This window comes from Mustela putorius, unplaced genomic scaffold, assembly GCF_011764305.1.
Source record: "Mustela putorius furo isolate JIRA1106 unplaced genomic scaffold, ASM1176430v1.1 tig00000135_pilon_pilon_pilon, whole genome shotgun sequence".
Lineage (NCBI taxonomy): Eukaryota > Metazoa > Chordata > Mammalia > Carnivora > Mustelidae > Mustela > Mustela putorius.
Window position 1 is genome coordinate 4,811,436 of NW_025421292.1, and position 18,189 is coordinate 4,829,624.

Sequence of the window (18,189 nt, forward strand, 5' to 3'; positions counted from 1 at the left end):
TGCAGTGAGTCTTGTCACCAAGCGGGAACTTTAGAAATGTGAGGGCTGGTCCTCTTTATGTTTCATTAAACAGGAGGTGGTTATAGTAGTTTAAAATATTCCCTTTCTCTCCCAGTCTATATATTTAGGCTCAAACCTAGCTCAGTGTTACTGAAAGTTCAGCACGTAGCTATAGCTCTGAAATGTAGCACTTTCTGTTTATGGTTTCCTATTGAAACCAGAGGAGGTATATATTTTATCAAAAGCGGGTAAACATCCTAATGAATGTGAAGCTCCCACAAGTAACTTCCTTAATCTGACCTGGGAAAATTCTTTTGTATTCCTCCCGCCACCTCCATGTCCACCGTGCTCACAGACAGGCAACTAACTTGATTGTATTTTTATTTATTTAGTACCACGAAGTGGACCAAGAAATATGAGAGTCTTTGGGGAGACAACCAACAGCCTCTCTGTAACCTGGGATCATGCCGATGGCCCAGTTCAGCAATACAGGATCATTTATTCTCCCACTGTTGGAGATCCCATCGATGAATATGTGAGTCCACTTCTCATTTAGTTGAGCATTTTGTAAACTCTGACCTGGTTGGAAGGTGAAATTAAGGTTTTTAGTTTGGGAGTGTATTGTGATTACAGTTGAATAATTGTGGGACACTCACATTTTATATGACTTCCTCTGACACAATATTGGGAACACCCAAAGGCGTCTATTGTCGCCCACGTTACAGAGAATCAATGTCTTTGGGCCCATTTCTGTTCTAAAGACAGATTGAAAAATTGTCTTATTGCATGAAATGCATATTTCTAGCCACCTAATTTTATTTATAGGAACTAGGTCTAGTGAGACATGATACCTAATATTTTGAGCTACTTAATGCTCAAAAGATGTGACAATCCACATCCTATCTTTCCTTTAAATTTATTTTCACTACAAGATAATCCCTTAAGTATTCAAGCGCTAACTGATGTCTCTTTTCTTTAAATTTAACGTTTTTTGTTACACTTTGGTTTTGGAATATACATGCACTCATATTAGTTTCAAACTTTTTGTGTGTCACACTATTTCTTGAGAACTAGATTTAGGTTTCTTGTAGCTTCCTCATAGGCCTTACCAGGCATATCCATTTGTTATGGTTGGAAATACTCACCACTCTTTAGTAAGTGTAGTGATTAGCTGAAGTGTTATTAGGTCAGCCGAAGATTACACAAAATGTTGATAGTAAAGCAGTTAGGTCTGTGGTTTACAACCATTTTGCCACAGACCCTCTTGGATCATCCCCCCTTTGTTATCGCTACATTATGTTTCATCTATTTGAACTTGATACATTAAGCTTTAATTCAAACCTGCATTTTTATTCATCAGAAACACATGTAATTGTCACTTAGAGTTTCTGATCAAAATCAGATAAACAGTTTCACCACACTTATTTTGCCAGAGCAAAGAAGCTGGTATTTTAATGTTTATTCAGCTTTGCCATGGGTGAATATTCGACTTCCCTCCACTTTCTGAAAACATTAAAAGTATAGTTTCTTCCCCCAATTCACCATTTGTAATCAGGCGACTCTATGCTGGGAATTACTGGTGTTAAGTGAGGCACGTTGTTTGTAGAAGTAGAGCATAAGGTTGGGAGAGAGATTGAGAGATTTATCTGGTTCACTTTCTCATCATGGAGGTAATTGAACATACTTTCACCTCCTGTTTTTCATCCTTTCCACTTGATTAGTATCAGCCAACCTGATCTTCCTGAGGGCAGGCTCAGAGTCCGTGTTTGCTCACCGGTGCATTCCCATAGCTCTGACCACACTTGGCCCGCTGTGGCTGCGTGGTGCATATTTATTGCAGAAATGCATGGAAATGTAACCCGCAGATAGGAGATATTTGTTGCAGGAATGCATGGAAATGTAACCCACCGATGGGAGATAGAGACAAACGAAGTGCTGCTGCATGCTGCAGTGGTCGGTAACGTGTGCCCAGCTGTCGTGCGCATTCTTACCTTTCATCCTCACCATTTCCTCCAGAGATGTTAGGTCCCAAGGCTGGCAAATGGCAGACCTGGGATTTGAACCCAGATGTCTCTGACTCTCAGACCATTCTCATGCACTGCACAGAGGCAGTGTAGACCTTGCTGACATGAGCATTGTACAAAAGAAGCAAAGCATGAAGAAACCTTGCTGTTTATAGAAATACATAAAACCGTGTTGTCTTTTGTTCTGGAAGGCCTCTGGCTGATAATTAATTTGATATTTAACTTCCCTACAGACCACAGTCCCAGGCAGAAGGAATAATGTGATGCTGCAGCCGCTACAACCTGATACTCCGTATAAAATTACGGTTATTGCGGTATATGAAGATGGGGATGGTGGCCATCTAACAGGAAATGGAAGAACCAGTAAGTGTCTTATCCCTTTTATAATTTTTAAGTTTTGCCTTTACCAATGCATCCCCTATATGCCATTAATACTGCATTAACATTTACATTAAATCTTGAATTTTGGCAAAAATGACGTGGGAACAGAATTTGTATTTTAACTTTTTAAAAGTCCACTATAAGAAGAAAGAGGAGACAAAAATCTGCATATTCTTCTTTGCTTGAGATAGTTTTATTTCTCCTTTGGAAAACCATTGCCTAGTCTCTGAATAATGTTTTAATTTATGTAGTATCAGTGAAAGAGGTAGCTATTGACTCAGCCAATGTATTATCAACAGAAAAACACTATCCTGATAGAATCTTAAGCCATAAATAAAGAAGCAAGGTGATTAAAAATCATCTTCTGTCTTTACAATTTTTTCTATTTTTTCTATGGTACCAAGTAATTTACAGAAAATTATCAGCATTTAGACCCCTTTCTACCTTATACAGGAGTCGATTGTTTAGAGCAAAGGCTCTCCAAGTTGGTTACTCATTGAAATCATCCAAAGAACTTTTTTTATTTATTTTTTTAAAGATTTTGTTTATTCATTTGACAGACAAAGATCACAAGTAGGCAGAGAGGCAGACAGAGAGGAGGAAGCAGACTCCCCGCCGAGCAGAGAGCCCGATGTGGGGCTCTATTCCAGGACCCTGGGATCATGACCTGAGCTGAAGGCAGAGGCTTTAACCCACTGAGACACCCAGGCGCCCCTCACCTGAAGAGCTTTAAAACATACTTGTGCCTGGGTACAACCCCCAGAGATGCTGATGGAACTGGCCTGAGGTGTAGAGTGGATCCGCTTGCCTTCTAGTGTACAGCCAAGATTGAAAGTCACTGGTTCAGCATAAAGGCAGGCTGGACTATAGGTCTGAGTTCTGAGTTCTGTTACTGGTCAATATTGGCCTTCCTCTTTCCACTTCACTCCCCAAAAATCCACTTAAGTAAATGGTTTCAGGATTCTTGCTACACTTGGTTGTTCTAACTCTTTTGGTGCTTAAATAATCTTGATATTACAGAATTTGGGAGAGGTGACATTTGAAAGCTCCCAAGAGAAAAGCATGACTAGGATTATTTTAACTTAGTCTCTCAAGGCCAGGAAGTTACATATTTATTGATATTTATGGTCTACAGGACGGAGTCAACAGAGACTCAGTTTAGTAATTCAAAATTATTTAAATGGAAGAACATTCATTTTTCACATTCCTTTAGATTTTAGAATATATTGTGGTACTTTCTGGGGGAAACACATGTTTTAGAATTTTGTGCTTATCAAAATACATAATTTTTTTTTAACCAGACTTGAATTTTCTAGGATGTGCCAAAGCCACTTCTAGTTTCTCTTGAAAAAAAAAAGAAAAAAGTTCTTAAGTTGAATTCTTTATTTGTGTGATGCTATAAATAATAACTCAGGGACAAGTCAGCATGCTGCCTAACATTGGTTTACAAGGGTATGGGGTTAGTGGCAGTACCTCTGGAGGCTTGAGGCTTTGCTCCAGGTTTATGCTGGGGGAGGACAAAAGGGTCCTGGGAATGAGCATCATTTTAGTCGCAGCTAGCTGTGTGGTCTTGGGCAAATCAAATCTTATTTATGTGATAAGGTCATAGGACTAGACAGTTTCTAAATTGCTTTTTGGCTCTAACAATCTATAATCTATAACATGCTAAAAATGGTGTGAGATCTCTTGTAGTTTCTGTAATTCTGCATTATATAACCTAACAGCTCTGGGACTCCTCAGTTCCTGAGTCCATTTGAGTTGCTGTTCGAATTTGGAAAACTAGTAAGATTTCTGTTAAACGTTTCAACACTTTTAGATTGTTTTCTGGATGAGGGTATTGTAAGATTTTATTAAGTTATGCTCATGGGACCACACTATCAGTACTCATAATCAGTGCTCATGAAGTTCTGTGTTCTCCTTGTGTGTCAGCGAAAGGTCAATAACGTGTGCCAATATTTGCTTGCAGTGGGACTGCTTCCACCTCAAAACATACACATCTCTGATGAATGGTACACGAGATTCAGGGTATCCTGGGATCCTTCACCTTCTCCGGTTCTTGGATATAAAATTGTGTATAAGCCAGTGGGTAAGGAGTCATCTTTATTATCATAAAAATGCATCGGAGAGCTATTTTTTTATGAGGGAGCTAATTACAGTCTTTTGATCTGTTGTCACATTGAATCCCCTCCCACCAGAGGCAATATTTTTGGAAATAATGTTCTAAGCCAATAGTCTGAAGTGTCATTGTTACTATGGGTGTAGACGAGACTCCCTTCCAATTGCATGATTAAAAAGTTTGGCCTGGTTCATAAAATTATACTAATGGAATCTGAGTCCAGACATTCTGGATGTTATTATGATTGTGAAATTATGCACATTTAATCAATATAAACTTCTGTATTTTCCCATTGAGTCAAGTTGTTATTCCATTTTGGGCATATGCATTTTAGTTTATTCCTGCCGAGCTTGTTTTCCACTTCCCATTGACATTTACACCTAAATGGATACCACCTTGATTAATTGATTTATTATCTTTTTTTTTTGAGATTTTATTTATTTATTTGACAATCAGAAATCACAAGTAGGCAGAGAGGCAGGCAGAGAGAGAGGGGGGAGCAGGCTCCCCGCTGAGCAGAGAGCCTGATGTGGGGCTCGATCCCAGGACCCTGGAATCATGACCTGAGCCGAAGGCAGAGAGGCTTTAACCCACTGAGCCACCCAGGCGCCCCATCTTTGTTTTTATGTTCTGTCCATATGCTTAGCAAAATGGAGGAAAAATTCTCTTCGTACCAAATTTGCCAGGGTCTCTTCCATGCACCCAGAAAGGGTGATAACGGAGAGATGACAAGAGAGGAAACGTGGGCCTTAAGAGAGATAACTAAAAGAAGGAGGAGGTGTTGGTAACTGGGGGGACCTTCAGTAACCAAACTTGAGGCATGAGGACCAGACTGAAGCTCTTAAATCACCACTACGACAGATTGGAAAAAAATGTTAACTGAGCACCTACTGTGTGCAAAGCACCATGCTGCCAAAACGGGGCTTAGAGAAGAGGCTTGAAGGTTTAGGGTAGTTAATTGTCTGATTGAGTTTATTCATTAAAGGAACATTGATGACATATCTACTACATTCTAGGTACTGTGCTACATACGTTTTGAGAATAAGAGGGGAAGAATTTGGTCTCTGTTTATAGTTTTGTTTTTCACCATGTAATGGAATGTGTGTTACAGTGAGCAAGTACATAATGGACTGTGGAATCAATGGTGTTCATACTATCATTTGAGTATAACTTATTTGATTTTAAAGAAAATTTGAGACTAGGTGTGGAATATTTTTGTCTTTTTGTGATTGTTATTCAAGGTTCCAATGAGCCCATGGAAGCTTTTGTTGGAGAAATGACATCGTACACGTTACACAATCTCAATCCTAGCACCACCTATGATGTGGATGTTTATGCTCAGTATGATTCTGGACTCAGTGTCCCCCTGATGGATCAAGGCACTACCTGTGAGTCATAAAACTTTTTCATGGTTGTAAGAAAAATGTAGTACAATTTGCAAGGCCAGCCTGTTTCAGTTTTATTTCTTCTTAACATATGCATGTTTCCTCAGCATTAAGTGAGTGGTTCTTTCTTGTCCAGCCAAACAAATATATAAGGAACATAATTAAGTACACAAAAAAGTATGTGATGAGGTATTTTTATATCTCATAAGATATTTCGAATGTTGAAAGACAAAAAGTATAGAAATTATGATTTATCCATGAATTATCATAAAATTAGATTTGGAATGCTATTTGGTTTTTTGACATATAATGTTAAAACTTGTATTATCTAAATACATTGATTCAGTTGAAAGTTTTCACAGAAATGCCACATTTACGGACTCAGCCCAAAGATAGGTTTTGTTGTCAACAAGAACTAATGACTATTTAAGGACTTAGAAAATAGCCCTTTAGAAACATATCATTATTTTACATAAGATATCTTTGTCATTTATAGTGTCCAGTGGAACTATGTGGAATGTCTTTCCCTTGAAAATTAGTGATAGAAAGAGAGGTCTGTTTTAGCTGTACCACATTTCCATGTATGTTTCATCTAAGTTTCTTACAAGGAGACATACTAAGAATTTAGGCATTTTTTTTTTTTCAGCCACAGTAGAAGTTTCAAAATTGTTATGATTAAGAGTATGCTTTTTTGTTTTTATTTGTGAAGTAAATTTATTTCTTTTTTTTTCTTTATGTTGTAGTGTATTTAAATGTGACAGATCTGAAAACTTACCAGGTTGGATGGGATACATTTTGTGTTAGATGGTCTCCTCACCGGGCAGCCACCTCCTACAGGCTAAAACTAAGCCCTGCTGATGGTACGTGTGCCAAAAAAATAAAAAATCAAATAATAATAATAATAATAGAACTAGAGCACATAGTAAAAACATTTTAAGCTTCAGGAAAAGAGATGAAATGATATATAAAAATGTCTTTAGATATAACTGATGGTGACACTGGTATTTCCTTTTGTCATAATCAGGAACCAGAGGACAAGAAATCACAGTGCATGGATCAGAAACCAGTCACTGCTTCACTGGTCTTTCACCAGACGCTGATTATGGCGTCACTGTTTTTGTGCAGACACCAAATCTCGAGGGACCGGGAGTCTCTGTCAAAGAACATACCAGTAAGTTTTTAAGTAATCTGAAAGTCTCTGTAAGGCTTCCAAATAGAATGTTCTAGGTGAGGGAGACTTAAGTGACTCCTGCTTAGCCACCTCTCCCTATGGGCCACAGTAATGATTATAAAGATGGCAGATTTATGAAGAAGGAATCTGTGGCTGGTTCAGGACCTTTCTCTACAACAAATCCATGTTTTCCCTGTTACAAAGTTGGTGTTATTTTAAGGATAAGGCTACAGGAGGGCAATGTGGTTCTAGCTGGCAGTGAGAAGCAGAATATGCACCAATAGTAGTGACTTTTACTCATTGACCTTATTCGAAGGCCTTCCATGTGTCCTTTGATTTGTGGTTTTGTTTTCTGCAGCTGTAGTCAGTGTTGGAATGACTACCAATGATACTAAATTTGGATAAAATAGAATTTCCAGTCTATGAGACTTGGTCTGCTATCTAGGAGTTAAATTGCTCTTAAAATATGATATGTGATATGGAATTTGTACAGGTTATGTTCTTCTAATTATCCTCCTATGTTCTTCTAATTATCCTCCTATGTTCTTCTAATTATCCTTCTAATTTTTTTTTAAATTCTAGCTGTAAAACCAACAGAAGCTCCTACGGAGCCACCCACGCCTCCTCCCCCTCCCACAATTCCACCTGCCCGGGATGGTAAGTGGCAGTACATTCGGCTGATAGAATTTATAGCCTTCTTATTTATGGAGCCTATTCATGATTTCCAATTGATATAGGGTATTTCTGATTTACTATTCTTGCTGAAGAGTTTTTAGATTAAAAAAAAGTTTATCAGTAATCGTTCTCCTCCTCCCTCAGGCCCATTTTGTTATTTATGAAATCAGTCATAAACGATAGCTCTTCAGTTGGAACCATTTCCTTAGGTTTGCAGATTAATGTGTAGTGATACTTTGCGTCCGCAGTCACATGATGGGCATTTCTTTCTCCTGGCTGCTGGCATCAGTAGGCACTGTGAACTGTTTTGGTTGTATCTTCAACCTACCCCTGGGGGCCTTTGGCTTTGGAATTCCTGGCTTCTGCCCTGGATTGCACAAAGCTAAAAAATGCTCATTCACTGAAGTTTGCACCTCAGTCACTTGCAGTGAACTGGCAAAAAGACATGCTGAGCTAATAAGTCTGGTCTCACAGTAATTTGAGGGCAATTCTCAGTGTTTTATCAGATTAAGTTTAAGCTAATTAACTATTGGTTTATTCTTTGCTCACATTCTGTTTTCAGCATTTAGTTGAAGGAACTTCGTATTTTTAAAGTATTTTTCTTTTGTCTTTAAAGGTTCTAGAAAGTTATAACTTTATTAAGCCTATTAAATAAATAAAACTAAAAAAACAAAAGTATTCTTATAGGATAAAATAATATACAGGGCAAATGTATTATTATTATAAGATAAAATAATAATGGGTTTCTTTAAATTAGACTATTGAAAGAAATTCAGTAAATAAACTTGGCTTAAAAATGTTAGTTTTTATTTTTCTTAGTAGACTCTACTTCTCAAAGCAGTTTTAGAGTCATAGCACAGCTGAGTTGAAACTACATGGAGTCACATATGTATCCTTGTGGGCCCCTCCCCAGCCCCGTCACTCAGCCTCTCCCAGTATCAACATCCAGCCCCAAAATGGTGCATTTGTTACAATCCATGAGCCTACACCAACACAGTCCACAGTTTACATTAGAGTTTACTGTTGGTGCTTGCTGTATAGTGTACATGTTAAGTTTTATATACTAAAATTTCAATTTTTTTAACCCTCCAAGTCTAAAAATTCAAATCAAAGACATTATTTTATCCCTTCCCTTTCTTCCCTCTGTATAATTTTAGTGATTTAATTTAAAATGAAAAGACACTATTTGTACCAAATTTTTGATAATTACATACAAAATCTCCAGACCCACTGATGGCTGTTCTTAAATTCTGGACATTGTTGCTTTTCATTTGATTTCCTCTTCATCCATTGTTTGAAGCCACTTGAATAGTTCCATGAGGGAAGAGCATATATTTGCATAATGGATCTAAACAGATGGAGTAATTCCAGAGCAGAGGTTGAGGGGTAGTTAGACTAGAGTTTCTCAAACTTTATTATGCATGTGATTTGTCTAGGCATCTTGTTGTTGCTAATCTGATCCAGGAGGTCTGGGGTAGTGCCCAGGACCTGCATTTCTAGGAAGCTCCCAGGAGATGCTACTGCTATTGCACTTCACTTTGAGTTATGAGGTTTTAGGCTACATTTCTTGGTTTTGTAACTTCATTTGAATGAAATATTTCACAAGAATTGGGGTTTCTGTTTTTTTTTTTTTTCCTCCCAGTATGCAAAGGGGCCAAGGCAGATATTGTATTCTTGACTGATGCTTCCTGGAGTATCGGGGATGATAATTTTAATAAAGTTGTAAAATTCATCTTCAATACTGTGGGAGCCTTTGATGAAATCAGTCCTGCTGGAATTCAGGTAGGTACTATTTCATAGGTGGTTATTCATTTGTAATGTCTTGCTGGGTTTTTTTTTTTTTTTTTGAATATTGTTTTTTACGTAGAAAGGCTCGGGCACCTGGGTGGTTAGGTGGGTTAAGCCTCTGCCTTCAGATCAAGTCATGTTCTCAGGGTCCTGGGATCGAACCCTGCATTGGGCTTTCTGCTCAGTAGGGAGCCTGCTTCCCCCACTTCTCTGCCTGCCGCTCTACTTGTGATCTCTGTCAAATAAATAAATAATTCTTAAAAAAAAAAAGGCTTTTCAGAATAAGCTATGTTTTGACTTCTGTTATTTAGTATTTTCTTGACGCATGCTATCTTGTATTTTTGGGAATGAGCTGGGTAGAAATGGCAAATAGAAAAATAAGCCCTCCTCTAGGTATTTTCTTGGCTAGATGATATTCCTTTTGGAGATTTTAGGGCATTCCTACTCTGACTTCCTTCTTAAGACTTTTGATGATGATACTTTTTCCATAAAAGGTCATCTAGTGTTCTGGAAACCAAATGCATTATGATTGTCATGCCCTGTTAAGTTAGAGGACTCAGCGATGAATAATGACTGGAGTGGGTGTGTGGTATTTTGTACTTGGTCATTGTGGCATTCTAGATTAGGAAAATAAGAGATTTTGACAGAAGCCACAAATAATTTCATAAACAACTCACTCTTCTTTTATGGAATGTACAAATTTCAAATCTCCAAATAATCCTTTGAACATTTTTGCAACCCAAGAAGAGTAAAAATTCAAGCTAGTTAGTTATAGTCCTAATTTAATGTGTTAGCAACCAAGCCCCTCTAGGGGGAGGGGGCTTCTTTTAGAAACTGAGATTTCTGATAAAAAGTAAAAATTTAAAATAAGTACTATATTTTATTAACTTCTATGGGCCAGCTACTTCCTATATATGATTATCAGTCCTTTAAACAACTCTAGAAATTAGGTATAATTATCTCCATTTTACTGATAGGAAAACAAAAGCCCCAAGATGCAGAGAACTTGCCTTAGGTCACATAGCTACCAATTGGCAGAGCCAGGATTTGAGCCCATTGAATTCTATGAAGCTTGTATTCTTTCCAGTTAATCATACTTCTACTAAGTTTGTGGTAAGAAGAAGCAGTTGGCTGAGAACCAGTTGCTTTGCTGACATTTGAATTCCAGATGGTGTGTTCCCATATCTAATCCTGGAAGGTCACTCTTCCCCAGCTTTACCCATCCCTTTCTATATCCTAGAGAAAGGATGTGGTTACCATGTGACTACAGCATATTTACAATGTTACTGTGATTGGCAATTTCATCGAAGAGTAGACATGAGAGAATTTAATGAGGAAATAGTAGTCAGTGTTATAGTATTAGCTATAAGAAGATTATAATATTCTGTTAGCTCTAAGGCACTTCCCCATTCAACAGCAGGAGGAGCCACTGTAAAGTTAAAATATAAAAAGAGGTGTCTTAACCTCACCTTGGACCACATTCCCTTTCAGGTCTCATTCGTGCAGTACAGTGATGAGGTCAAGTCTGAGTTCAAGCTGAACACGTACAATGACAAGGCCCAAGCCTTGGGAGCCCTCCAGAATATTAGGTACAGAGGAGGCAACACAAGAACAGGTACGGTTTATCAAAGTTTATGTAGACCTTCACCTTCCAAAGTTTTGGGAGTGGTAGAACTGGGTGTACTATCACATTTCATTATTCAGATTCTTATCAGTTGAGTGTGACTAATGGCACTGGGATAGTTTTTGCTGAACTGACACTAAAATGTTCCATGTTGCACTCTATAGGCAAGGCTCTCACATTTATTAAGGAGAAGGTCTTGACCTGGGAGAGCGGCATGAGGAAGAATGTCCCCAAGGTGTTGGTTGTGGTCACAGATGGTCGGTCACAGGATGAGGTGAAAAAGGCAGCTTTGGTCATCCAGCAGTCAGGTAAGCACAGGCATGAATTTGATGCCTAGTGATTGCACTCATTATCTTAATGTGTTTTACATGTTCAGGAATGATAGCAAAAGATGAAACCGCTGCTTTTACTTCACTTTACTTTTACTTTACTGTTTTGCTTTACTCTGGACTCTGTACCTTTGAAATGTTAGTTTATATTTAATCATGGATGGTTTAGCGATTGCTCAAAAGAGACAATGTGTATATCTTTGTTCAAGATGTGACTTGAGGTGTGTTAAAAAAAAACCTAACTTCCCCACAGTGGCTGGAAGGCTATGGAATGCAATTAGAGGATGCTTCTAGAGCAGGCTTCCTGCAGATGTGAACTTTGATGCTGGGTCCCTGAGCAAGGAGAAACATAAGGAAGTCTTTATCTTTTAGCACATCCTTGCAGATGCAGACTGAAGGCAGATTGCTAAAAGGAGGTATAGTGAGGTCTCAGGAAGACATCTTTGGGGTAGACCTTGAAAATCAAATATCCTGAGAACCTCCTGCTAACAACTTCCCCTTGGATTTGTTTTTTAAAAGAATTAGTAGAGATGAAATGAGGTCTTACCAGCATTCACACTCTCCACAACCCTAAATTCCAAACCCCAGGTAGAGTCCAAGGTAAATATATCTTGGAGAGAATTCTATTTTGTGCATGATCTATTGTAGCAAATTGCAAAATAATTTGTTATATGGAATTTGTCATCTGCATATACATGATTCTTTGGCTAAAATATGAGTCATGATTAGTGCGAAATCATACTGTTTTCTTTCAACACATATTGTTCTTTGCACTGACTTTTTTAAAATAAATTTTTGCCTTTATGTTAAGGAGATATCTACAATTTAGGGGTTTTGGCTGATTTAAATTTGGGATTATGAATACTTGCTCAGGTTACCTTATTCGTATCTCATTAGAGAACTGACTTCTTATATAGTCTGCTTTTTCTACTTTCAAATTAAGCTTTTGGAGTGGACTCTTTGTTTATTTGTATTAGTCTAAATAAATGAAAGTTTATTGCCAGTGGGAATTGTCGATTCCATTTTGAAAGTAGCCAGAGTGTCTCCTTTGTGCTTGAGTTTAATTGAGAATATCAGTTTCAAGAATTCAAATTTTAAAATGAGCCCATTCTTGGTTTCCAAATTATATAAGCTTGAAGTGTTAATAGTGCCTAAGAGAGCTATGGAATGGGTGGGTATATTAGGACTGTGTTCTCTGTGAGGAAATGTGCACCACTTTCTGCTGTTAAAATGTGCTTCTCTTAACTGATAGGATTTTATTTTAGGAAACCCAATTAGTTGAGTTTTCTAAGCCAGAACATAGGAAGACCTGGGAGAAGTACATGTTTATTAAAGAGAGTTTATGTCAACCAAAAGGACTTGCTGCATCTACTGAGAAAATACAGCATCATTTCTGAAAAGATTTTATTTTGAATTGCTGAAATAACAAAGGACAGAGAAAGGGATATGTAATTCTCTCCATAACCACTGCTTTGCAGGGTTCAGTGTCTTTGTAGTTGGCGTGGCTGACGTTGACTACAACGAGCTTGCCAACATCGCCAGCAAACCCAGCGAACGGCACGTGTTCATTGTTGATGACTTTGAATCTTTTGAGAAGATTGAGGACAACCTCATTACATTTGTCTGTGAAACTGCCACTTCAAGTAAGTCATGGTCCAAAGGGATTCACAATCTCACCTGTTTTGGAAGATAACAGCTTAGTGGGAGATAACAGCTTAGTGGACAACTATCTGTCCTATATGGGATCAAGTCTGTGCATAAATAGATTCTGGGGAAATCACTTGGGAATATGATGAGTCATTGTTCCTACTGAGATTGTGCTGAATGTGTGTTTGTCACAGGTCCGCTTTTAGCCTTGACGATGTAATATTCCTTGTATGGAAATGAAATGTTTTAACATAACCCTTTTCCCACCATCCCAATGCTATGACGTTTGAGTAAATTAGTCTTCAGCTTAGAAATGCATTTATAGAAGCATTTCTGTGAGATGAAGGTTTTCCCTATTAGTAATCAATTGGTATTTGTTCTGTCAACATCCGTGATTCAAGGGAGCAATGAAAACACTGACCTTTGCGTGTGCACTCCATAGAAATGCACTTGGTTCTCATTTGTTTTTTTGGGTGTAGATTTTTTGCTTTTTGCCAAGACTTTAAGTTCAGCTTTTAAAATACAGTGAAGGACCAAAGATTAATTATTTCACTCAATTTATCCTCTTCCCCATCCATAAGTGCTAATTCTTGGGATATCATATTTTTAAGACAGTTTTGTGGCTAGTACAGACCACTGGTCCTAGGAAAAGCTGTGCTTTACAAGTATTATATTTCCCCCTATTTAGCATTACCGAAAACTTAGACTCCCCGTAGAGGTGGCAATAGTCAACAAACACCAGTGGTTTACTATGAAAGCTTACCCTGAAGCTCCACCTGGAGCTGCCCTGGGGGAAGTGGGTCTGGAAGTACTGTTGTCTCCCTTGAACAACAGGGGGTCCTGAAAGCCACCCCAGGTAGCCCTGCCTCTGGGGGCTCCACGGTGAAAACTACAGCACACTCCTCACTGTTAGGTGGTGTTTGGTAGCCAACATGAGGCTTAGTAGCATGGCAAAGATGGTTAAATAGGGACAAACTCCTCCTGCCTTTGCATACACACAAGAGGAGAAGTGAGTTGGGGGAAATCGGAGGGGGAGACAAACCATGAGAGACTGTGGATTCTCAGAAAGAAACTGAGGGCTTTGGAGGGGAGGAAGGTAGGGGGCTGGGTGAGCCTGGTGGTGGGTATTATGGAGGGCACGTATTGCATGGAGCACTGGGTGTGGTGCAGAAACAATAAATGCTGTGGAGGACAAGGGGAGTTAGAGAGGACAAGGGAGTTGAGGGAAATTGGAAGGGGAGGTGAACCATGAGAGACTATGGACTCTGAAAAACAATCTGAGGGTTTTGAAGGGGCGGGGGCGCTGGTGGGAGGTTGGGGGAACCAGGTGGTGGGTATTAGAGAGGGCGCGGATTGCATGGAGCACTGGGTGTGGTGCAAAAACAATGAATACTGTTACGCTGAATAGAAATAAAAAATTAAAAAAAAAACAATAAATGATGGAACACTGAAAAGAAATAAAATAAAATGAAAAAAAAATCTCTTGGGAGGAAGCTTCTTTATTGAAGAACATCTGAAAATTTAATTCTTTTAATTATATTTTAGTTATTGGCTTCCCTTTTAAAATCCTTTAACTTTATTTAACTATTCATAAGAACACTGTAGAATTCCCGCTTGGAGTGGAGAAATTTTCAAAAACATTGATTATACCAGTCAGTAGTAGAATTTCTACCGCATACAGGAGGTGTACAAAAATAACTTAAAAAGGGGTAGATTGTTGCTATTTTTTATAAGCGAATCAGCAGTTACTTGATACAGGTACACAGCTGACTTCCGTGTGTGTATGTGTGTATATCGTGTTGATGAATCGTACTTATGGAGCACTGTGCATTGCAGGTTGCCCTCTCATTTATTTGGATGGCTACACGTCCCCAGGTAAGCCTTTTATACCCTTGAACTAATTTATTTCAGGATTTAAGCAATAAAATCATTAAAATGACCTCATTTCAATATTTGCTTTTCTTTTTTTGATGTAAAGGTTTTAAGATGCTCGAAGCATACAACCTGACAGAGAAGAATTTTGCTTCTGTACCAGGAGTCTCTCTGGAGTCAGGGTCTTTCCCCAGCTATTCAGCTTACAAGCTTCAGAAGAACGCCTTTGTCAATCAGCCCACAGCGTAAGTGGGACTGCTAGGAGGTTCCTTTTCTTTTCATGGGCCTGACACTTCATGGAGTTTCTTAGAATTTGTGCTGATTTCTTAGAATCTAGAAACTTTAGAATCGTCAGAAGTCTCCTTATGGAAGATTCAATTTAGTTTCCTTAAATACAGCTGGGTCAGGTGTCCCAGGACTCCATCGGGTCCCCTAGGAGACTAGGATTCAAGCCTTTCTATTCTCAGACCCAAGAATCTCATCCTGGTTTTGTAGTATTATGGATTACGGACCTTTGAGGGTTTAAGGCGAGGATTATAGATTTAAGCCTTCTTCTAAACAGGAAGGCAACTACTTATTTTTAAATAGGAAGGCAACTAATTATTTTGAACATTTCTCCCTGTGGTGCAGAGAGACTGAATGGAGTAAATGCAGAATGGGAGCCGGCATTCTTTCTAGTGTTTCAGGTCTTCAGAAGATGAAATGTTGTGGCAGTTTTGCTTGTCCAAGATCAGACAGACAGTGGTTAGTTTTTATTGGCCAGTACTCTGGCAATCTGTTGGGTATCTCTAGCTGTTGTTATTTTACTTCATGAACGTTTTCACCTGGGTATCATAACTAAAATATGTATTTTGTTATTCATTAGAATTAAAACACTTTAATGTTGAAAATATGTGCTTGGCAGCTTATGGAGAAAAAAGAACAAGGAGAAATATAGCCTTCAGAACCTTAGGACAGGGTCAGAAAATGATGTCTGAAATTTGAAATGCTCTAAGAAAGCTGATGGAAAATTCAGACTAAAACCAAAGCTAATTTCTTTTAAGAAAGCGCAGATCACATTGTTGTAGTTTGACCACATTGGAAGTTCCTAACTCTTTCATGGTTAACCATGTTGGTTCACAGCTTTAGCTTTGTCAGTGTTTAACTTTCAGTCACCGCAAGATATGATTCCTACATTTTAACTTATGACAGCCTACCGTGTTCTCAAGAGTCAGAACTTGTGGCTGAACGAAGCTGAAAGAAAGAAGCATAAATGCAATTAGAGGTTTTTTCATAAGCACTCACTAACAGAGGAAGGAGAAAAATAGATTGGGTGAGAGATGTATGGAGAAGGTAATATTTTTGACATGGAATATTATGAAGGTAGTGGGTTTTTGCATATACAAAAGGCAGCATGTCAGCTTGCCCAGAACATATGTTTCAAGAAGCAGGGCTGCATTGTATCCCAAAGATACCAGTGGTGTGGTACTGGGACATGAAACCTTAAGAGATACTCTGTGCCCTCTGTCAAAGTTTGTGGAGGAATAGCTTCTTTTCTGTCCAAGAGTTGATAAGTAAAGCCTTTTCCCTGCCTTCGGGAAGAAAGTATTAAATGGTCTCAGACAGAAACCCATCAATCCTACCTACTTCAAAGCTTCCCCCAGAACAATGACTGACTCAACTCTGGAAGAACACATGGAACCACATTTTTTGTCTAACAGACTTAGAGCCAAGAAACACTTCCTTTTAATTGAATCACATCCTTTATTATCACTAAACGTTTGCACATGTACATGGCCTTAACATTTATTACTGGTTTTATTTTTGGGAACATGTGAGCTTCTGGAGATTATGTGATTTATTTAATTTCAAGGGAGGAATTTGAAAGTGTAAAAATGATTAGAGTTAGGGATGGAGAAATTAAAACCTTAAGCCATATGACTTATGATTTCATACCTTTGACATTGGAAATTAAGTATATTTAATAAGATTCATTCTTTTTAAATTACATCCATAGATAGAATGTTTATTACTCTAAAATTATTATATAATTTATAATCATCTTTGTGTCTAGAAAAAATTAATAGGATATTAACAGTTTTTAATAGTAGACTAAAAGAACTAAGGGCTATTTCCCAGACTTTTGTGCCTTTAGCAGATAGTAAAGAATCTATAATTACATATACATGTATTTATATACATAAATATATATATTTATAAATGTATAAATATAATCTATTAACTGCTTATGTCATGAATCTTTAGTATTCTTTTGATGTGTTTCCTAAATTTCCCTCTTCTAATATGTAGCCAGATTATTATGAATGGATTCTAATACTACTGATAATGAGATTATCATACAAAGATTTAAAATATCTTCTATTTCTTGTGAGAAATCCTTATTAAATACTAATTAATCAATTATGTTTTATCCAACAGAGATCTACACCCAAATGGACTCCCTTCTTCATACACGATTATATTATTGTTCAGACTTCTCCCAGAAACTCCCAGTGACCCTTTTGCAATTTGGCAAATCACAGATAGAGACTACAAACCACAAGTTGGAGTGATTGCAGATCGTAAGGATTTTTATCTTATACTAAGGCACAGGCATATGTATTTTTGATTATGTTTTCTCTTTCCATCTCTTTAAGAACCTTCTGAATATATATATATTTATATATTTATATTTATATAAATATATATATTTACTTGATATATATTATTTTATATATATCATTTTTTATATATTATTTTATGTTTAATGTTTTAAAAATAGGTCAGTAAATATTCTTTTTTTTTTGCTGTTTAATTTTTTATTTTTTATAAACATATATTTTTATCCCCCCCAGGGGTACAGGTCTGTGAATTACCAGGTTTACACACTTCACAGCACTCACCAAAGCACATACCCTCCCCAATGTCCATAATCCCACCCCCTTCTCCCAAACCCTCTCCCCCCAGCAACCCTCAGTTTGTTTTGTGAGATTAAGAGTCACTTATGGTTTGTCTCCCTCCCAATCCCATCTTGTTTCATTGATTCTTCTCCTACCCACTTAAGCCCCCATGTTGCATCACCACTTCCTCATATCAGGGAGATCATATGACAGTTGTCTTTCTCCGCTTGACTTATTTCGCTAAGCATGATACGCTCTAGTTCCATCCATGTTGTCACAAATGGCAAGATTTCATTTC

General features: G+C 37.8%; 1 protein-coding gene across 3 annotated transcripts in view; it reads left to right on the forward strand.

Annotated features, from left to right (window-relative positions):
* COL12A1 (collagen type XII alpha 1 chain) overlaps positions 1 to 18,189 on the forward strand; it is a 120,968-nt gene that overhangs the window by 72,192 nt on the left and 30,587 nt on the right. For all 3 annotated transcript variants that reach the window (XM_004770722.3, XM_004770723.3, XM_004770724.3), the window contains 14 exons: positions 393 to 535; positions 2,258 to 2,387; positions 4,372 to 4,491; positions 5,763 to 5,909; positions 6,650 to 6,766; positions 6,931 to 7,077; positions 7,660 to 7,734; positions 9,395 to 9,534; positions 11,032 to 11,155; positions 11,329 to 11,472; positions 12,972 to 13,136; positions 14,977 to 15,015; positions 15,119 to 15,257; positions 17,431 to 17,573. In XM_004770722.3, the coding sequence (XP_004770779.1) occupies positions 393 to 535; positions 2,258 to 2,387; positions 4,372 to 4,491; positions 5,763 to 5,909; positions 6,650 to 6,766; positions 6,931 to 7,077; positions 7,660 to 7,734; positions 9,395 to 9,534; positions 11,032 to 11,155; positions 11,329 to 11,472; positions 12,972 to 13,136; positions 14,977 to 15,015; positions 15,119 to 15,257; positions 17,431 to 17,573 (1,773 nt within the window). The remainder of the gene's footprint in view (positions 1 to 392; positions 536 to 2,257; positions 2,388 to 4,371; positions 4,492 to 5,762; positions 5,910 to 6,649; positions 6,767 to 6,930; positions 7,078 to 7,659; positions 7,735 to 9,394; positions 9,535 to 11,031; positions 11,156 to 11,328; positions 11,473 to 12,971; positions 13,137 to 14,976; positions 15,016 to 15,118; positions 15,258 to 17,430; positions 17,574 to 18,189) is intronic.